This window comes from Neoarius graeffei, chromosome 14 (genome assembly GCF_027579695.1).
Source record: "Neoarius graeffei isolate fNeoGra1 chromosome 14, fNeoGra1.pri, whole genome shotgun sequence".
Taxonomy (NCBI): Eukaryota; Metazoa; Chordata; class Actinopteri; order Siluriformes; family Ariidae; genus Neoarius; species Neoarius graeffei.
In genome coordinates, this window is record NC_083582.1 from 21,994,327 (window position 1) to 22,017,350 (window position 23,024).

Here is a 23,024-nt window from a genome sequence, read left to right on the forward strand (position 1 = left end):
TCTCCACCCTCTCCACCAAAAGATTTCCTGTTGACTCCATGTAACTCAGAGGGACTGGGGGGAGGAGGGACTGGGGGGAGGGGGGACGGGGGAGAGAGAGCGAGAAAGAAAATACAGGTTGTTAGGTATGCCCAATGTCACCTGAATAAGTAGGAACAGTATACATATTGCACTGAGTACAAGCAGGGACTCCGGCAACTAACTATGACAGCATAACTAAAAGGGGAGAGCCAGACGGTAACACAGGCATGAGGGAGCCCTGGGACATAAAGCAGCCAGCCACTACACCATCAACAAACTCGAGTGAGCAAGCAAGTGGGGACTGACAGCATCCATACATCCCAGTTTACCAAAACACTCCATGTCTGAGGACCCTCCAGATCTACACCTTTACCTCATAAATACCATTAACAAAAGGCTTGACTAAACAGATATGTTTTCAGCCTAGACTTAAACACTGAGACCGTGTCTGATTCCCAAACATTACTTGGAAAGCTGTTCCATAACTGTGGGGCTTTGTAAGAAAAAGCTCTACCCCCTGATGTAGCCTTCACTATACGAGGTACCAGCAAATAGCCTGCACCTTTTGATCTAAGTAGGTGTGGCGGGTCATAGAGGACCAGAAGTTCACTCAGGTACTGTGGTGCGAGACCATTTAGTGCTTTAAAGGTCAATAGTAGTATTTTATATCCTGCTATTGACAGAAGAGTATGTCATTACTCTTCTCCAACCATACAATATAACATCAAACAATACAAAGTGTGTTGAAGGTATGTTCAGTATGTGCATCGTAGTCTTTATGATTACTGCAGCAGTTATTAATTGCAAGTCTATAGTATCCATGTGATATTTTCTGAAGCAAGAGTAAGTCTTGGAGACATACTATAGTATAGTTATGGAAAGTGCATTATGTAGGGTATCCATGTGTGACCATCCACAGTAATCTTCAGGAGGTTCAAACATACTTGGAAATGGGCTAATATTAAAGATTTTAGGGCAAATAAGGGGAAAATGTTGTTGGTAAGTATTATTGCACATGTTTTGGATTCCTAACCTTTCAGTTGCTCTTAAACACACACTGGCTGGCTGTTGAACCGGTTTTTCCAGCTTTGAAGGGACTTTTCTCTCCATAGTGACTGTAGATTTGTGTGTGAGAGAGAGCGAGTAGCTATCGGTTGCTCTATGTTGCAAAACTGCTTTAAATTTGGCCTTCACTGTCACGTGCCGCTCAGGTAAGAACGGTGGGCGGGGTTTCGTTTTGTTGGCGTCCAATTGGTTTTGGGCCAATCTCAAACACCTTTCTGTTGAACATGTAGTGCACTGCAATACGACAGACACTCCCTGTGTAGTGAACCTAAACAGGGTGCTAGTAGACATTTGTAATTGAATCTTGAGCCGAAACTCGCTTCGTTCCTTCTCAGCTTATCCCTTGAACGAAACCTAAAATGGGCGGAGTTTCAGTAGGCTCTCCTCAGACATATTTTAGGTGTTTGTGCTGTATTTTTATACTTTCTTTTTTGCTGTACAAACTCACTTACCAAATTGTTTGGAGCTTTTAAGTCGAATAAAGTTGGTTTCAGGGTCGTGTCATATAATGCAGCTTTCTTGCTTTGGTTGGATATCTTGTTTGGCATTGCTAGGTGAGTAACCTGTCCGTTCTTCACGCACTGCATAGTGTCAGGAGATACAAATTAAATAAACAAGCTGTCCTGTGCTGAGAAGGAAAGCACGAGTGTTTATAGTTATATTACTTATTTAATATATACATACACATGTTGAACTCAGAAATAAAGGTACAAACTGTACTGTTTTGGGGGTGGGACCATCAACTGTACATCTTTTGGGATGTTCGAAAGTGTATATGGTGTATCTTTTAATTAGCTTTTAGGGTAACTATTTAGAGCTACATCAGCAGTCCATAAGGTTCAGTTGTGTACCTCGAATTACATGTTAAAGGTCTTATATATTTCACGTTTCCAGGTGAAAAATACACACTAAAGGTACATAAGTGTTTAGCTTACAGTTTGTTTACCTTTATTTTGTTTCTTCAAACATTATGAAAGCTGGTTAAAAGTAGTTTGAAATGCAAATGTAGTCGTTAGTTATGTGTGAGAGTATAAATTAGTCGAGGTAAAGTTACTGTCAAAAAGTGAACAAACAAAACAATTTTTATACACATGATAAAAATAAACATTAAAATGACTGAACACATTTGAAGGCCAGATTAGAAACCCAGCCTTGATAAGGAGTGATATGTGTGCACTGTTGTTTCTCTTTTTGAAGTTATGGATAAAATGTCCCTCTAGGTCTATAGTTTCTGTGGTTTTTCTTTAATAAGAGCTTCATTTTTAAAAATATTTTCTTAAAACTGAGTCTCTATAGATGAGAATTTGTGCCTTTTGTGACTGGAGATTGCTGGTTTTCAGTTTTCTGTATGAGAGTTCTACTATTTTGTTAGCAGTTGTTAGTTTTAGTCTGTGTGAATTGACATGTTTTTCCTCATTTTCCCTCTCTTTGGACAGGTCTTTGGACAAGTAATGCACAAGGTAAGTGTGTGTGTGTGTGTGTGCATGTGTTGGTCAGCCCGGGAAAGAATGCTGTAGCCCAGCACTATTTTCCTATCTCTTCCCTCCATTCTCTTGAATTTCACAACAAACCACAGATCAGGGATCACTACAACTATCTGGTGAAAATACTCCTATCTATCTATCTATCTATCTATCTATCTATCTATCTATCTATCTATCTATCTATCTTATTTATTTATTGTAGTTTGTTGTAAAAATCTACCACATATTACAATATCAGTAGACATTTTATATTTTTAAATGTGAAAATATTAAGTTTTGGTTTGAGGAATGACATGCGACCTTTGACCTGGATTTTCATGTGGTTACAATGTCAATTGCCTGTTGACATTTATTGGTAAACTACAAAACTAGAAATTAATACAAACAACAACGAATGATTAACAAAATGTGATCTACGTAAATACTTAGTGGGCAGAAAGTGTCCGAAAATCTTTTTGTTCCACAGGTTAAACATTTTCAGTTCATTTGTTTACAAATGTTAGGACTACCTCCTCATTTTTGTAAGCAGAGGTCTCAAAAGTAGCCGGTCGGCGGCAGCAAATCGCCATCTGTAGTAGGATTTGCCACCGTCTGTTTTTCACTGAGTAACAAATATTTTTGTTTACATATCTGTACAAAACTGATAATGGATGATAATACACAGACAATTGAGTGCTAATGGTGTGAAAGCAAGCACCAAAGGCGTGAAGCGAAACTAGGGGGGGGGGTCCGGGGGCATGCTCCCCTGGAAAATTTTTTGAAAATAGATGCTCTCAGGTGCATTTTCAGGGTCTCTGAGAGGTTTTAGATACATGATTTATAGGATAGATTTTACCAGTGTTTCAATGATTTCTGACCTAAATAGTATTAATGTATACACATTTGAAATTTTACCTTAAAATTCAACATGCAAGTTAAACTGTTTTGTTACAGATTACTGAGGTATATGATAGATTGAAAATCTACGGGAATCCCTTAATTACCTATGATCAAGTAGTGTTGTAACAAAAATGTGCATGAAAATAAGAACAGTGGTTTGCTCCATCGTATGCAATCCAATGAAGAGAATCGATCATCATGACCTGTTGATCACAAAGGGATCTGAACCTAAGACCTGCCAACTTAAAATAAGTTGCTGTATTACTATAACTGTAATGATTTAGAATGTTTCAGATGCAATTACCATAATATATGTATAACTAAGATGCACTGAAAAGAAAAGTAAGGCAACTTTATTAAATGATTAAGATTAAAACATATATTTAAAGTAAAAGAACTTAATTTCTACAGTAAGTTTGCAGAAAGATTATGTACTTTTAAACACATTTCATGAAGGGAATTTAAGTGTCAAATGTAGCATAATTGTGAATAATAATAAGCATATTTGGCAGTGTGATGTCGCTGTGATCCTTTAACAAAAGAATAATCTGGAGCCTTCTTTTGTTAAATGGATCCCAGTGACATCACACTGCCAAAAATGCTTATGATTATTTGAAATTATGCTGTATTTGACACATTTGGACAACTTCACTTCGTGAGTGTTTATAAATACATAATCTTTCTGCAAACCCAAACTAATGAATTAAGATTTCTACTCCTTTAAAGCAGATTAATTCTCCTTGGCTTTTGCTTGGCCCAATGTTGATCAACCCTCTCATAGTCCATCTCGCTGTCATCCATGCTGATGTGGATTAATTTGTCCAGCGAGTCTTCTCCTCGCTTATTAAAATCAGTTGGCTTTGTCCGTCTGGTGGGGGACAACATCGGCAGCCAATGAGATCGCTTATAATGAATCGGAAACTTCCGGGATGTCTGATGTTTTCTTTCGATGTTTTTATTGGATGGTTTGAACACGTGATCTTGACACAGCCAACAGATTAGTTTGTTTACATCATACCACGCGGACATATTACTTTGACAGAATCAACACAAACACTGGGGGGGGGGGAAGACCGCTTGTTTAACACAAATATCAATCAGTATGTAAATGGATCTGTTATTTGCTCTCCTATGTATCTAGTTACTTGTGGGTAGGAAATTTAACGTATCGGTATAAATCTAAGCGTATTGGATTTTAACTAAAGTGACTAAGCGTATCGCCAGGCAGAGCAAGCGTATCGGGCCCGATACGCTAAAACGCTTTGGGGAAAACCATGCATCTATTGGTACTTTTTTGCCATCATTTGCCCTGCATGGCACAACATCATCTGGCATAAGCTGAAAGTCCTCTCACTCCTCCTTCAACTGCTTCAGGTTCAGGTAAAAGCCAAAAGAGGAAGTTAAATTGACAACACCACTATAGTCCAGGTCATCCTTTTTAGATGGATCTAACACTGCAAGATTGACCAACACTTCATTGTCAAATGGAAATTTATCCATCATCTTCTTGGCAGGAGCCTCATAAAATCCTCTGACAGAGGAGAAGAAGACCTGGACGGTTTTTGCGTCCAGGTCTTCCTCTAGCTCCACCAGGCAAGATCTGACTGCAGGCCCCACTGCCAGCTTGCCATCGAACTGCTGCAGCTCCTGGTTGCCCACATCAAATTCCCTAAGGTTCCTGCAGGACTTGACATGCTTCAGCTCCAAGAACTTCACAGCAAACTTCCGTAGAAGCCTGTCCATCTTGGGGAGGAGACTGCCAACCATGCAGTCCTCCCCTTGAAAAAGGATGTTAAACTGATTGAGCACTGGCATAATGTACTGCAGGAGCAACAGTATCAGCTCAGTCAGGGGTTCCTGTAGCCTGTCATTTATCAACTTGACTTTGCCCAGTTTCTCAACATCTTTATGACTGGCAAAGTAGCTTCACAGTTGGCTCAGCAGGCGGTTGCAGACTTTCTCTAGGGACAGCCAACGGGTAGGACAGTGCTTCAAGATCTGCTGCTCCTCTACCTAGAATTTAATGTAGAACAATTAATTGAGGAAAAGCTGGAAGACTACCAGAAGAGGCTCTCAAAGACTCCTTATGTTTTAGTGATACGATAGGTCTGTTAGCTAACCTCTGTAAACTACTGAAATTCTTTGAAGTCCTGAATGCACTGAGCTGTGGTGGAAAAAGTAGAACACATCCACCAGAAGGTCATCTACTTTAAATTGCAGTGCCTTCACACCGGCCTTCACAAAGATTTGCCAAGTGACAAATGCAGCCAATGCTGAAACAGAAATAACAGTAGAATAAGTACAGTATTGGAGTACTATTCTGATAAAATTTTGGTGCATATTATATATACATATATAAAATATCAACTTATGAAACATACCTAAAAATCGTGACTTTTTGCTTGGAGCCTAGTCAAAACAGAATCTTTCCTGCCAATCATGGTGTTGCAATTGTCACTTGCAAACCCAACCATGTTGGCCCAGGGGATGTCATTTTCACTGAAAATATGCATTATGCGTTAGTGCTCATTTTGTAATTATAAAAGTGACAAAGGTATTTATAACATATTACTACACACTTCCAGTCTAGATTGTTAAACAGGTATACAGATTCAGCAAAATGGCACACCGTTTTACAACTTAAAGAATAAATTCTTACCTCATGAAGCTGTCAACAGCTTCAAATATCACTGAAGCTTTACCAGAAGGAAGTTCTGGTAAATCCAGCATTCTGGTTTTTACAGACATCTTCAAAAATGCGTGCCAGAATGACCAAGCACTTGGTGCTGTTTCTGTCATTGCTCTCATCTATCATAAGGCTAAACAGCTGCTGGCGCATTTTTTTGACGACAGAATTTGTATAAGCAGGGGCTAAACTTCCTTTGACGACCATGGTCGTCTTCGTTCGTTTGCATGCAAAATCCTGGGTGAACAACAAATGAATAAAAGGTTAGGTCTACGTACATAACTGGCAAGTACAGATTATTTTCCTGGTCAATAAAAGAAAATCAGAGCACAGCAAACATGTAGATGGTGTTAACTTGCTTTAAAAGGGTGTGCACATAAAACAAATGTCAACTACAGAGGACACAAGTCTATGGGTTGATTTTCAGGAGGATAAAATGTCTATCACCAATTAAAATGCTTAGGGAAGTGAAATCGCTGGGTAACTACAGTTGCCATTGTATAAACGGTGCCTCCCAGTATCGCCTACCTAAATTATCATGATAATGGAGGAGGCCTTCCTACATGCAAACAGAAACTTTTTAAGCATAAATAAAAATAAAAAAAAACCACAAAATGCTTACCTGTGCAGTCTTTGAATCGGGAAACATATTTTTTTTTGCTAGCTCCGAAAAATGGTCCACAAATCGAAAATGGTTCCGTTTCATTGGGCATGTGTGTTAGGACTGCTCAACCACAAATCATTGACCGAGAAAACCACGTGCAACTAGAAAACCATAAATCGAAAATAGTTACATTTCATTGGGCATGCGTGTTTGAAAAAATAAATGGGGGATGCTAAGAAAATTTTCACGGAGTAACGGAAAAGGTCTCGGATGATATAAAACGTAATTTTCCCATATGAAAATCAGTGTACACCGTATTAGTCAAAAAATTGCATTTTCCTGTACAAAATACAGGAAAACCGTATAAGTTGACATGTAGGTGATTGCTTTCCCATTATTGTATACGGCCTGTTTTGGGTCAAACGCGCCCACCTGGCATGCTTAGTGCATTGACATTGTTTGCATTCCGTCGCAAGTCAAAATGTAATGTATTCTTGTCACATATCGAGACTTGACATCTGTCATGCAGTTAATGTTAACGGCAATCGTTAAAATTATGAGTTTATACATATTTGTTTTTGTATAGTTGCTGTTGCAAGAACTGTCACTCATTGTCTGATGAATATAGATTCACTTATACAGCGCCATCCACAATTATTGGCACCCCTCGTTAAGATATGTTCTTAGACTTCTAATAAATTCTTCTTTTTTTTTTTTTTTTTAATAATATAGGACAACAATGCAAAAAAAGAGAAAAATCCAACCTTTAATTCAAGTGCATTTATTCAGTGGGGAAAAAAAAATCCCACATTAAGAAATAATGCTTTTCCGTGAAATCATGTGTGCCACAATTATTGGCACCCCTGATGTTAATACTTTGTACAACCCCTTTTTGCCAACAAGACCGCACTTAATCTTCTATAACATTTCACAAGATGGGAGAATACAGAGAGGGGGATCTTCGACCATTCCTCTTTGCACAATCTCTCTAAATCCTCCTGAGTCCTGGGTCCTCTCCTATGCACTTTCCTGTTCAGCTCACCCCACAGGTTTTCAATTGGGTTGAGGTCTGGGGACTGAGATGGCCATGGGAGGAGCTTGATTTTGTGTCTGGTGAACCATTTTTGTGTAGATTTGGCCACATGTTTAGGGTCATTATCTTGCTGAAAGACCCAGTGACGACCCATCTTCAGCTTTCAGGCAGAGGCCACCAGATTTTGATTTAAAATGTTCTGGTATTTCAGAGAGTTCATGATGCTATGCACCCTAACAAGATTCCCGGGCCTTTGGAAGAGAAACAGGCCCACAGCATCACCGATCCTCCCCCATACTTCACAGTGGGCATGAGGTGCTTTTCCGCATACTCATCTTTTGTGTTACACCGGACCCACTTACAGTGTTTGTTGCCATAAAATTAGATTATAAAACGGTGCATATAAATGGGACTATAAATGGACGGGGGGGTTTGTACACATTATGTAAACATTTTCTCATCTCATCTCATTATCTCTAGCCGCTTTATCCTGTTCTACAGGGTCGCAGGCAAGCTGGAGCCTATCCCAGCTGACTACGGGCGAAAGGCGGGGTACACCCTGGACAAGTCGCCAGGTCATCACAGGGCTGACACATAGACACAGACAACCATTCACACCTACGGTCAATTTAGAGTCACCAGTTAACCTAACCTGCATGTCTTTGGACTGTGGGGGAAACCGGAGCACCCGGAGGAAACCCACGCGGACACGGGGAGAACATGCAAACTCCGCACAGAAAGGCCCTCGCCGGCCACGGGGCTCGAACCCGGACTTTCTTGCTGTGAGGTGACCGCGCTAACCACTACACCACTGTGCCGCCCCGACCTTTCATAGTATAGTTAAATTAGATTATAATATAAATTATATTATAGTCCCATTTATAATTGCATATAAATGGGACTATAAATGGACGGGGGGGGGTTTGTACACATTATGTAAACATTTTAGTTTCTAAAACCTAGAAATCTAGATAGGCTATTTTCCTGTACAGTGACGTAACTAATTACAAAGAATTAATTACTAAATATGTCTTATTCTTCATGTTCTCTCAGGGAGTTTTTCCTTGCTAGTCACCTCTGGCTTGCTTATTAGGCATCTAAATCTACATCAAAATATGTGAATAGCTGTTTTTATGGCAGTGTTTATTTTTACAAGTGCAATACAAATAAAATGAGGCGATCAAGTAACACTTGCAGATGAATGGGGAAATAATTTAACCCCCTTTTTATAGATATTAAGAGGCATATTTGGAGTTAAATTATTATGCTTAAGTGAGCAGAGTTGGCCAACTCTATATAACTGTATGACACTAAATCTACAAGGAATTTAGGTAGAACAGACCCTCGGTGAGTAAATTATTTCTTCTGTGTAGTGGTGTGCTTGGGCAGTAAAGTCAGGGCAGCATCATCACCCACATAGCTCACCAACTCCATACACAGTCAGAGCAGTCCTTTCAGCAAAAACCTGGGTTACCTGCCATAATCTTAAACAATTTATATCCCCTCCTGTTACCCCTCCTCTGGTTGCTGATGACGGTGTGCAGAGGGTGATGATGCCAGTCACCCTCTGCACACCATCATCAGCAACCGGAGGACCCTGTTCAGTGACAGAATGCTCCGTCCCAAGTGCAGGACGAACAGACTTAAAAACTCCTTTGTCCCTCATGCCATCAGACTGTACAACTCCTCTCTGGGGGGTGCGGGGTAACAGGAGGATGGGAAGGAGCAGTAGCCTAGCCTAACAATAAGCAATACTGGACAATGTGCAATATAAAGTGCAATATCTCTCCTGCTGTCCCCTTCCCCTCTTCTCTATATCTTATTCTTTTTATATTTGTATATGTAAATACTTTAATTTATCTAGAAGTTTTTTTTCTCTATTTTCTATTCTCTGTTTATCCTGTAATGATGCTGCTGGAGAAGAGAGCTGCTAAAGCCAGATCTCAATGCCCAATACAATGCTTTATGCAATGCCTCAACTCCTACTACAACAAAGTTGTTTGGTGATGACGTGGGGAAAGAAATTGATGCAGTGACCAAAGCAAACAAGTTGGGGAAAAAAGCTTATACCCCCTAGGAAGAGTCATGGTTCATGCTTTCAGCCCTATGGCCAGGGAAGGTCTTCAGATCGCTTTGGCTCAGCGAGGGGTCGTTATGGCGGCCGAGGATTCAACAGGCCTTTTTTAGGGGAAAGATACACCGACCGCAGGAGGACGTCGGCAAAGTCCGCATCCTACAACAAGAGCACTCAGAATTAACTCCTCCACAACAGGTCAGCTATGATAACTTGATAAATATACTACTCTGGTCACAACAGCTTTTTATAGCTGGGCAAATAAGCCATTATTTGAAGGAATGGAGAAAGATCACTACGGATCCTTACATTTTGCAATGTGTAAGCAACTGTCCCATTGAATTTGACTATGATCCCTCCTGTATCCGAAATGTCACTAACTATGAGCATAAATTCTCCCCAGCTCAACAAGAGGCCATTGACAATGAAATGGAGACAATTTTGAACAAGCATATTATTGAGCCTACAGTCCCAGAACTAGAAGAAGTTATTTCACCCATTTTTGTTACCCCCAAAAAAGAACCAGGAACGTTCAGGGTTATATTCAACCTTCAATCTCTGAATGACGTGGTTACCTACCACAAGTTTAAAATACTGTTGAATCAGCTATCAAATTAATGAAACAAGGATGCTACATGTCATCTATAGATTTACGCGATGCTTATTATTCAGTCCCCATCGAGCCCCAGTTTAGGAAGTACCTCAAGTTTGTCTGGAGGGGTAGATTGTTCCAATATACGGCACTGCCCATGGGTTTATCCAGCAGCCCTCGAATATTTACCAAGATTTTGAAACCGGTATTTGCCACATTGCGATCCCAGTTTGGACACTCGTGTCTGGGATATATCAATGATTCATTTTATACTGCAGACACACTTGCTCTGTCAAGAAGCCACCTTGCATGCGGCCCAGTTATTCACTAAGCTTGGTTTTGGTGTACATCCCACCAAGTCTGTTTTTCATCCCTGTCAGTCTTTGGAGTTTCTGGGATTCGTTTTAGATTCTGCCCATATGAGAGTCACCATTCCAGAGAGAAAAGCATCCAAAATTGTGAGTTTGTGCCAGAATTTTCTGCGGGACAAACTTTTCACCATTCGCAAGGTAGCTTCGCTTATTGGAACTCTTGTCTCCACATTCCCTGGGGTTGAGTTGGGACCGCTACATTATAGATCCTTAGAGCGAGATAAAGACATTGCCCTACATGGAGCTTTGGGCAGTTTTGATGAATGCATGTCCTTATCGAAAGAAAGCCGAGTAGAGTTGAATTGGTGGATATGCTCCATCCCTCACAGTTCTCGAATCATTGACCATGGGGTGCCGGAGGTTGTCCTTAACACAGATGCTTCTGGAAGGGGATGGGGTGCTACTTTGGGCAGTTGTTTCTACTCAGGGTTTGTGGTCGCCTGAGGAGGCTTCTTACCATATCAATGTTTTAGAATTATTGGCTGTCAAATTGGGCTTAAGAGCTCTTCTTGATCAAACTCGAAATCAATACATCCGTATTACTTCAGACAATACCATGACAGTGACCTACATTAATGCCATGGGAGGTTGTAGGGCTCCAGCTTGTGACACCATTGCAAAAGATATTTGGTCATGGGTGGTAGAATGTGAGAACTGGCTGTCTGCAGCGCATGTAGCTGGAATTCAAAATACCACTGCAGATCATTTATCATGCCAGTTGAACCCTGAGGTGGAATGGGAACTGAGTCCTAATATATTCAGGAAGCTTATGCACTGTTTTGGTGTTCCTGATATTGACTTGTTTGCAAGTAGACTGAACCACAAGGTTAAGTCCTATGTGTCATGGAAGCCTGACCCACACTCAACATATATAGATACTTTCTTGTTAAATTGGGGAGAATTTGCTAATGCCTATGCTTTTCCCCCGTTTTGTCTAATTGGCAGGTGCCTACAGAAGGTCACCCTAGAGCAAGCCACCTTGATCATTGTTGTCCCAATGTGGAGAACGCAAGCATGGTTCACCAATTTACTAAGTCTGTTGATCGATCATCCTCGAGTTGTCTGAGTGACCAAGGGAATCCTCTCAAATCCACTGCATGGCAAGGTCCATCCACTGAGTCCCAAACTCCATCTTCTGGTATACAGAATATCAGGAAGGAGTTCTCTAAGCACAACATACCTTCAGAAATTATCGAGGTCCTCCTATGTGCCTGGCGAGACGGAACACAGAAGCAATATAACGTCTACCTGCACAAATGGACCCAGTTTTGTTTACAAAGGAAAGTGGATTCCATGCAGCCCACTGTGAATGATGTGCTCGAGTTTCTCCATGATTTGTATAAGAAGGGCTTAGCCTATTCCACTATGAACACAGCGCGTTCAGCTTTATCTAATTATTTAATGGGCACACCCTTATCTGGAACTCGTTATACTGTGGCCAATCATCCATTTATTGTTCGTTATTTCAGGGGTGTTTTCAATTGTCAAACCTTTACCCAGGTACTCTGAAACATGGGATGTTGACGTTGTGTTAGATTATATGAAGTTATTATACCCTTTGGACAAGCTTTCATTAAAAGAACTTATGTTAAAGTTAGTGGGCCTTCTTGCCCTTACCTCAGGACAGAGATGTCAAACTTTAGTTCATTTGGATATTGAATGCATGAAGAAAACACAGAATTATTATTTATTCCAACTAATGGAGCCCATGAAGCAGAGTAGACCAGGAAATACATTTGATTCCTTCTGCGTAATAAAATACCAGGAACAGGAATTGTGTGTTTATATGACACTAGAACATTTTCTTCAGCGAACTTTGTTACATCGTCAGCCTGGACACACAAAACTGTTGCTTTCGTATGTTAAGCCTTTTTCACCAGTTGGAACCAGCACAGTAGGTCGATGGATTAAAACACTTCTTGACTTACAGTGGGGCAAAAAGTTTAGTCAGCCACCAATTTTGCAAGTTCTCCCACTTAAAAAGATGAGAGAGGCCTGTAATTTTCATTATAGGTACACTTCAACTATGAGAGACAGAATGGGGGGAAAGAATCCAGGAAATCACATTGTAGGATTTTTAATGAATTAATTGGTAAGTTCCTCGGTAAAATAAGTATTTGGTCACCTACAAACAAGCAAGATTTCTGGCTCTCACAGACCTGTAACAACTTCTTTAAGAGGCTCCTCTGTCCTTCATTCGTTGCCTGTATTAATGGCACCTGTTTGAACTCATTATCAGTATAAAAGACACCTGTCCACAACCTCAAACAGTCACACTCCAAACTCCACTATGGCCAAGACCAAAGAGCTGTCAAAGGACACCAGAAACAAAATTGTAGACCTGCACCAGGCTGGGAAGACTGAATCTGCAATAGGTAAGCAGCTTGGTGTGAAGAAATCAACTGTGGGAGCAATTATTAGAAAATGGAAGACATACAAGACCACTGATAATCTCCCTCGATCTGGGGCTCCACGCAAGCTCTCACCCCGTGGGGTCAAAATGATCACAAGAACGGTGAGCAGAAATCCCAGAACCACACGGGGGGACCTAGTGAATGACCTGCAGAGAGCTGGGACCAAAGTAACAAAGGCTGTCATCAGTAACACACTACGCCGCCAGGGACTCAAATCCTGCAGTGCCAGACGTGTCCAGGCCTGTCTGAAGTTTGCTAGAGAGCATTTGGATGATCCAGAAGAGGATTGGGAGAATGTCATATGGTCAGACAAAACCAAAATACAACTTTTTGGTAAAACCTCAACTTGTCGTGTTTGGAGGAGAAAGAATGCTGAGTTGCATCCAAAGAACACCATACCTACTGTGAAGCATGGGGGTGGAAACATCATGCTTTGGGGCTGTTTTTCTGCAAAGGGACCAGGACGACTGATCCATGTAAAGGAAAGAATGAATGGGGCCATGTATCGTGAGATTTTGAGTGAAAACCTCCTTCCATCAGCAAGGGCATTGAAGATGAAACGTGGCTGGGTCTTTCAGCATGACAATGATCCCAAACACACTGCCCGGGCAACAAAGGAGTGGCTTCGTAAGAAGCATTTCAAGGTCCTGGAGTGACCTAGCCAGTCTCCAGATCTCAACCCCATAGAAAATCTTTGGAGGGAGTTGAAAGTCTGTGTTGCCCAGCGACAGCCCCAAAACATCACTGCTCTAGAGGAGATCTGCATGGAGGAATGGGCCAAAATACCAGCAACAGTGTGTGAAAACCTTGTGAAGACTTACAGAAAACGTTTGACCTCTGTCATTGCCAACAAAAAGTATATAACAAAGTATTGAGATGAACTTTTGTTATTGACCAAATACTTTTCCACCATAATTTGCAAATAAATTATTTAAAAATCAGACAATGTGATTTTCTGGATTTTTTTTTCTCATTCTGTCTCTCATAGTTGAAGTGTACCTATGATGAAAATTACAGGCCTCTCTCATCTTTTTAAGTGGGAGAACTTGCACAATTGGTGACTGACTAAATACTTTTTTGCCCCACTGTAAGTGGCATAAACACTGCTAACTTTAAGGGCGTATTCACACCTACGTTGTTTGGTCCGGACCAAACAACCAAACGAACCAAATTTCCCTTGGTCCGGACCTTTTGGGTTGGTCTGAATACAAACCACCGAACTCTGGTCCAGACCAAACAAGCGGACCGAGACCGAGCTGCAAGGTCGGACTCGGTCCGGACCAAAGGAACCCTGGTGTGGACCTTTTGGAGGTGTGAAAGCAGACCGGACCTAATCTGACAGTTTTTTGCTTTTTTGTACCTCGGGAGCTTACAACAGTCGTTCAGTCATTCAGACCAGTGGTAGGCTAGACTACAGAGTACAAAAAATGAGTAGGGGGCAAACGTGGGCCGAGGAAGAAACGCGTACCCTTGTGGATATATGGGCAGATGTCCACATATCTGAGCTTTTGGAGAGAACACACAAAAATGCCGACATGTTTGCTGTATTCAGTGAGAAAATGAAGGAGAAGGGGTTCATGCGCTCCCCAGAACAATGTCGGCTAAAAGTGAAGAAACTCCGTCAGACCTACATTAAAATCAGGGACGTTCTTTCAAAAAGTGGCAGTACTAGCGACTTGCGTGAAGAGCCAGAACTGTCACAACATGATGTGCGCTCATCAGCGCCATCCTCCGTGACTACTTTTGAACTTAACGCTTTGTGCGCGTGTCGTCTCTGACCAATAGCTGAACGACCTCAGGGCGCGTGGCTTTGTTGACAGATTTTGGTCCGCTTACTAAAATGTACAGTGTGAAAGCGAACCGCACCAAAATGAAAAAATAAAAAAAAACATTTGGTTCGGACCAAAGCAAGTGAACTATCGAACTATCCTGGTCTGAATACACCCTTAGGCGCACAGCACTCGTTCCGCTAGCGTAAGTAAAGCTAGTCAAACGGTTCCACTAGATACTATTTTGAAACATGTAGGCTGGTCTGCAGAGTCAACGTTCCGCAAATTCTATGACAAACCTGTGTGGTTTTTTTTTTTTTTTGCTAACAAATACAAAGTATCAAGGACAGAATAAAACAAATTAATACATACACATGACATACAACAGAAACACTGACGTAACATTAACAACAGTTTCAAAGGCTGGACAGTACTTCTAATATGTTGACAGAGAGATGTAACAGGACACATGGAGACAAATTCGATAAACAAGAGCTATATTGCTGTATAGGGGAGGCTGGGTGGGGTTGGTTAGGGGTAATGAATGTGCATGTGTGATGGAGGAGGGTGGGGGGGATTTGGAGGGGTTTTGGGCCTTGAGTTATGGGTGGAGGGACAGTGTGTGCATGTTGGGGGGGGGGGGGGGGAGCGGAGTTTGTGATAGTGAGTGTGTGTGTGTGTGAGAGTGTATATAAGCAGTGCTGGTCTAGTGTTGGGCCAGGGAGAAAGAAGCTGGATCATAATGAAGGAGGGGGAGGGAGTATTATTTTATTTGCTAATCCTTTGTGTTAGTAAATTTTTTTTTTTTTTTTATAGATAGTAATTCTAAAAATAATAGTTCTTTAATAGTTAATTACGATGACCTACCTGAGCACCTGTTCATGGCTATGGTGCCAGCCGCCCCTGCCCAAGCTAAGTCATGATGGGACGACAGAGGGGAGGGGGAAGTACTGCATGAGGCAGGGCTCCGGGCCCCCACACACCGACACCAGCCCCCATAACCTCCGCACAACACGCCCTACCTATCCTATATATGACTGTATATGACAAGAATGTGTGCCTTCTCTAAAGTGTACTGCATTAAAAGAAGAGGGCGTGCAGGGTGAAAACCTGCCCAGATCTCCACCTACACGCCCCCCGCACCCTATATAATCAAAGATATAAGCCTCCTCTAAAATGTATTTGCATTAAAAGAAGCGAGGAGTGCAGCGAAGCACCTGCAGAGGTTTCCCACATGCACTCCTCCCCTGCCCTAGTCTATCATGTTGTTCTTGTTGAAGGTGGGCAAATGGTGTGTGCTTCCTAATGTGTAGAGCATTTAAAAGAGGATAAGGCAGAATAGGCAGGTATCAAGAATAGGCAGGTATCAGAGTGCATGCGTGGGGTGGGCGGGGCGCTGAGAGGACCTTGGGACCCTGACCCGAAGGGGAACCCTGACCCATCAATCCTCCCAATGGCACCAACCAACGCCAGTCCCACCTGACAGCCAGACAGGGTAGGGCTGTCCACGCCATCCCAGATGCCCAGGTATAACAGGAGTAGATGAAGTGGGGGAGGGAAGACGGTAGCAGAGGGAGGGAGTGGTGGGAAAAATTAATATGACAAACCTGTTGTAACAAATGGTGCTTTCCAAAATGCTGTCCTGGAATAAAAATTTTTTTCTTGCAAGGATGGTTGTGTCCATAATTGTGCTTTAAAATCTCATGTTAACCAGAAGTACATCACTGCGATTTGGTAGAATTGAAAATTAAACGAGACTTACCTGTAAGTTGAAGTTCGATGATAATTCTACCAAATCTGCAGTGGTACTGAGGGTTAACATGCCCTCCCTTAATTCACCCAACCCTATTTATTCCTAACTATTATGTCCACAACCTTTGAAGTCTGACTCACGGCGGCACGCGTGTGCATCTCATGTTAACCCTCAGTACCACTGCAGATTTGGTAGAATTATCATCGAACTTCAACTTACAGGTAAGTCTCGTTTAATTTTTAAATTTTCCTGAGGGAACCCGCCCAAAGGGATCAATAAAGTTCTATCTAATCTAATCTAATCTTGAATGTCTTGTACATGCTTTTGTGACTTTGCCTCAGCACTTCCTGTAGGCTGAAGATTAGGTAGAATGGAGAAAGGTTCTGTGAATATCAGATGAGGGGGCATACAGTTTGTGAAGCTTCATAACACCATTGAAGAGCTTTGTCACACAGACTGGCCCATTTGAAAACCATCAAAAAGTTACTTGTCTGTATTTTTACTTCTTATCTTATCATTCTGTTCTTTAGTGTTTGTGCAGAAACATACTCACCAGCCACTTTATTAGGCACACCCATCCACCTGCTGTTTTATTAAGTTATTTAATCAGTCAATCCCTTGACAGCAGCACAGTGCATAAAATCATGCACATACAGTATAAATCAAGAACTTCAGTTAATGTTCACTTCAAACATCAGCATGGGAAAAACTGTGATCTCTGTTACTTTCACTGTGGCATGGGTACTGGTGCCAAATGGACTGGTTTCAGTATTTCAGAAACTGCTGATCTCCTGGGGGGTTTCACACCCAGCAGTCTCTAGGGTTTATACGGAATGGTGCCAAAAAAAAAAAAAAACATTGAGTGAACAACAGTTCTATGGATGAAAATGCCTTTTTGTTAAGAAAGGCCAGAGGAAAATGGCCAGATTGGTTCAAGCTGCCAGGAAGGATATACAGTTGTGGTCAGAAGTTTACGTACACTTATCATGGGCATGAATGTCATGGTAATTTTGGGCTGTTAATGACTTCCTTGAACTGTTCTTTTTCCAGGGTGGAATTTTTGTACACCATACGTTTTTAATTACTTCAAAAACAAGAATTAAGTGCACAAGTTTGAATTTATTTGGGATTTTCTCTAATCCACACAGGGTCAAAATTATACATACAGGCTCAAATATATATATACACATACATTCACATATCTGTTAATAAGTGGTGCTGAAGGTTCTACAATATCTTAACTTGCCAAGACCTATTAACTTCTCATTAGTGATCATGATTGACTACAACTGGTAGTTTCTCTTTGCCAGCATAAAAAGGATTTGTTTGACAGCACTCATGGGATTGACCAATACTCAGAACCATGGGAAGGTCCAAGGAACTCATTGAAGATCTAAGAAGGAGAATTGTAGATTTACACAAGTTGGGAAGGTATGTTGGAGCCATTTCTAAACAACTGCAGATTCCAAAATCATCAGTTCAAACAATTGTACATAAGTACAAGTTAAATGGATGTGTCACCACTTTGGCAAAGTCTGGAAGAAGACCCAAACTGTCACTCTCCGATGAGACAAGGTTAGGATGTTCAGGAGCAACCCAGGAACCACCAAGGCTCAAGTCTGCCATGAACTGGAAACTGCTGAAACACCAGCATCACTGTCCACAGTGAAGCAAGTTTTACATCGCCATGGACTGAGAGGGTGCAGACCAAGAAAGAAGCCCCTGCTCCAAAATCAACACCTTCAGGCTTGACTGAAATTTGCAGCTGCCCACATGAACAAGCCAAATGCCGTCTGGAGAGAAGTTTTATGGTCAGACGAGACAAAGATTGAGTTATTTGGCCACAATGATAAGAGGTATGTTTGGAGGAGTAAAGGTGAGGTTTTCAAACCTAAGAACACTACCAACTGTCAAGCATGGTGGTGGGAGCATCATGCTCTGGGGCTGTTTTACTGCCAGTGGTAGTGGTGCAAAGTGGATGGAATAATGAAGGAGGAGGGCTACCTCCAAATTCTTCAACTTCACCTCAAAACAATGGTTAGATGGTTGAAACTTGGACACAATTGGATGTTCCAACAGGACAATGATCCCAAACACACATCAAAACTGGTTTTGGAATGAATAAGGCAGGCAAAACTGGTTTTGGAATGGATAAGACAGCAATTTAAAAAAATAATAATTTTTTTGTGCAGTCTGGTGACTTCTGGAGCTGCAGTTGAGCCTTAAAAAGAAATGAAAGAAAGCATTAATTTTAAGTGTGAATTATATTTTATTAGGCATTTAACACATTTTATTTACTAACTTGATAAAATGTTTAAGTTTAAATTTAGTTTCTTATTCATTAGAACAGGATAAAGCGGCTAGAGATAATGAGATGAGATAATGAAATTCATTAACCAGAATTTTACAAATCACTGTAATTATCAATAAAATCTTCTACAAATTCCTGCAAGAAAAGCAGAAACCTTAAATTATAATTTTTTTAGTGCACTTAAGACAAAAAAACAAAATACAAATTGCTGCAACAATAACAAATGAGATTAAGCCAACTCTGAAGAGTAATATTATGAAATATACAACTGAAAATAATAGATACCTTAAACAAGTTTTGATTTTAAAAAATATACATAATGCAAATGTTACATCACAATGTTAGGAATCGTTTTGATTCTGTTAAAAAGTGCAATAAACAGGAGTTTAAAATACAACTCCGATTCCAAAAAAAGTTGGGACAAAGTACAAATTGTAAATAAAAACTGAATGCAATAATTTACAAATCTCAAAAACTGATATTGTATTCACAATAGAACATAGACAACATATCAAATGTCGAAAGTGAGACATTTTGAAATTTCATGCCAAATATTGGCTCATTTGAAATTTCATGACAGCAACACATCTCAAAGTTGGGACAGGGGCAATAAGAGGCTAGAAAAGTTAAAGGTACAAAAAAGGAACAGCTGGAGTATCAAATTGCAACTCATTAGGTCAATTGGCAATAGGTCATTAACATGACTGGGTATAAAAAGAGCATCTTGGAGTGGCAGCGGCTCTCAGAAGTAAAGATGGGAAGAGGCTCACCAATCCCCCTAATTCTGCGCCGACAAATAGTGGAGCAATATCAGAAAGGAGTTCGACAGTGTAAAATTGCAAAGAGTTTGAACATATCATCTACAGTGCATAATATCAAAAGATTCAGAGAACCTGGAAGAATCTCTGTGCATAAGGGTCAAGGCCGGAAAACCATACTGGGTGCCCGTGATCTTCGGGCCCTTAGACGGCACTGCATCACATACAGGCATGCTTCTGTATTGGAAATCACAAAATGGGCTCAGGAATATTTCCAGAGAACATTATCTGTGAACACAATTCACCGTGCCATCCGCCGTTGCCAACTAAAACTCTATAGTTCAAAGAAGAAGCCGTATCTAAACATGATCCAGAAGCGCAGACGTCTTCTCTGGGCCAAGGCTCATTTAAAATGGACTGTGGCAAAGTGGAAAACTGTTCTGTGGTCAGACAAATCAAAATTTGAAGTTCTTTATGGAAATCAGGGATGCCGTGTCATTTGGACTAAAGAGGAGAAGGATGACCCGAGTTGTTATCAGCGCTCAGTTCAGAAGCCTGCATCTCTGATGGTATGGGGTTGCATTAGTGCGTGTGGCATGGGCAGCTTACACATCTGGAAAGACACCATCAATGCTGAAAGGTATATCCAGGTTCTAGAGCAACACATGCTCCCATCCAGACGATGTCTCTTTCAGGGAAGACCTTGCATTTTCCAACATGACAATGCCAAACCACATACTGCATCAATTACAGCATCATGGCTGCATAGAAGAAGGGTCCGGGTACTGAACTAGCCAGCCTGCAGTCCAGATCTTTCACCCATAGATTTTGTGTATCATAAAACGGAAGATACGACAAAAAAGACCTAAGACAGTTGAGCAACTAGAATCCTACATTAGACAAGAATGGGTTAACATTCCTATCCCTAAACTTGAGCAACTTGTCTCCTCAGTCCCCAGACGTTTACAGACTGTTGTAAAGAGAAAAGGGGATGTCTCACAGTGGTAAACATGGCCTTGTCCCAACTTTTTTTAGATGTGTTGTTATGAAATTTAAAATCACCTAATTTTTCTCTTTAAATGATACATTTTCTCAGTTTAAACATTTTGATATGTCATCTATGTTCTATTCTGAATAAAATATGGAATTTTGAAACTCCCACATCATTGCATTCCGTTTTTATTTACAATTTGTACTTTGTCCCAACTTTTTTGGAATCGGGGTTCTAAGTTAAATTAAGTTACAAATGAAAGGAAATGTTCATGTAGTCACTAGTTACTTGAAATGTAAATGCTGAAAACAATACAAAAAATTCAATAATAATGGTAGTTTATGAAAGTACTATTTAAGATAATGTGAATCGAAACCAAAAGAGTAAAAGTGATTGATCACCGTTACCTGAGAACAATTATGAATGCGGATGCGGGCTCTCAGTGCGCCGAGTCCGGTGTAATTGAGGAAGGTGACAAGTTTTAGGTTTCATCTAATTTAGGTCATTTTAAAAACTATAATATTATTTGGCAGTGGGCACATCAGAAAGTGTAAATATAAAGTTTGTCAATAAGTTTATCATGCTTGTATGATAAATTTGCAAAGATATTTATCTAAATATGTACTCATTCTAAACCTGCTGAGCTTCGCTGGCGAAGCTCTTAAAACAAAACAAAAAAAGCCTTGTTTTGAAGTCTGACCAATAAGAGCGCTACATTTTTGGTGGTAAATTTGATTTTCTCGATTTAATTTCATATATGGAAAGCGCGCGCTCCGGGCACGCCCCAGGAAACCGCTGGGTGTCGACAAAAATGTCCACAGAAATGCACAAAATTACTTCACAAAACAACAATTTTAGTTATTATAAAATTTATAGGTCGTGTTTTTTGAGAATTGGCCATGTAAAACATGGCTACATGGCTCGCTAGCTAAGCCTATGGTACAATCATTCCACCCTGGAAAAAGAACAGTTCAAGGAAATCATTAACAGCCCAAAATTATCATGACATTCATGCCCATGATGAGTGTATGTAAACTTCTGACCACAACTGTATCGACTCATATAATCACTCTTTACAACCATGGTGAGCAGAAAAGCATCTTAACATGCAACAGCAGAAGACCACATCGGGTTCCACTCCTGTCGCAAAGAACAGGAATCTTATGCCGCTTTTCCACTACCAACGCGGCTGAGTTGGGCTGAGTCGAACTGAGTGGGGCTGTTGGAGTTGCATTTCGACTACAACTGCGCTGAACCGTGCTGGCTGGAAGTGGGTGGACACATTGGGTGGAGTTAGCGAAAGTGGGTGGAAGTCATGTGATGTCGTTAGGCGGCGCAAACAGTGACATCAGTGACCTTTTAAGCGGATAATAAACAATAAACATGGAGTCGTTAGTGTTGCTGGTCTTGGTGCTGTGGCTTGTTGTCACCAACAACGCAAACAGATACTGGCAAGAGCGTATAGATGAGGCGAGGCGCATAAGGCTTCAGAAATTCTCGTAATTCGTAATTCTTCTTCTTCTGGGTTTACGGTGTTTACAGATCCCAGCGTGCTCGCGGGGCGTGTGTGGGCATGTGAGGACACTCCTCACCAATCAGTGCACAGGGGAGTGTCTGCTCATGCCCCTAGCCCCACTCAGCTCGGTTTGGCTCGCTTCAGCCCCACTCCAAAACCGTACGAGTTTTGCGTGCTAAGTAGGGCTGAAGCGAGCTGAGTCGCGCCGCTCTGAGGTAGTCGAAACGCGAGCCGTGTCGGGCTGAAGTGAGCTGAAGTGAGCTGAAAAAGGGTAGTGGAAAAGGGCCAATAGAATCAGCAAGTTCCTATTAAAGTGGCCTGTGAAAGAAAGCAGAAAGAAAGCACAACTTTATTCATCACACACTTGTGAAATTTCCTCTTTGCATTTAACCCATCTGAAGCAGTGAACACACACATGCATGCGCGCGCGCACACACACGTGAGCAATGAGCACACATACATACCCAGAGCAGTGGGCAGCCATGCTAACAGTGCCTGGGGAGCAGTTGGGAGTTAAGTGCCTCACTCAAGGGCACCTCAGCCCAAGGCCGTCCCATATTAACCTAACCGCATGTCTTTAGACTGTGGGGGAAACTGAAGCACCCAGAGGAAACCCACGCAGACACGGGGAGAACATGCAAACTCCACACAGAAAGGCCCTCGCTGGCCACTGGGTTCAAACCCAGAACCTTCTTGTTGAGGC

General features: G+C 41.3%; 1 protein-coding gene across 1 annotated transcript in view; it reads left to right on the top strand.

Moving 5' to 3' along the window:
- The first annotated feature begins 1,432 nt into the window (after positions 1 to 1,432).
- The window catches only part of zgc:92313 (uncharacterized protein LOC436869 homolog), a 57,983-nt gene continuing 36,391 nt past the window's right edge, over positions 1,433 to 23,024 (top strand). Inside the window, exons 1-2 of the mRNA XM_060939415.1 lie at positions 1,433 to 1,640; positions 2,523 to 2,546. Of these exons, the coding sequence (XP_060795398.1) occupies positions 1,595 to 1,640; positions 2,523 to 2,546 (70 nt within the window). The 5' untranslated portion in view covers positions 1,433 to 1,594. The remainder of the gene's footprint in view (positions 1,641 to 2,522; positions 2,547 to 23,024) is intronic.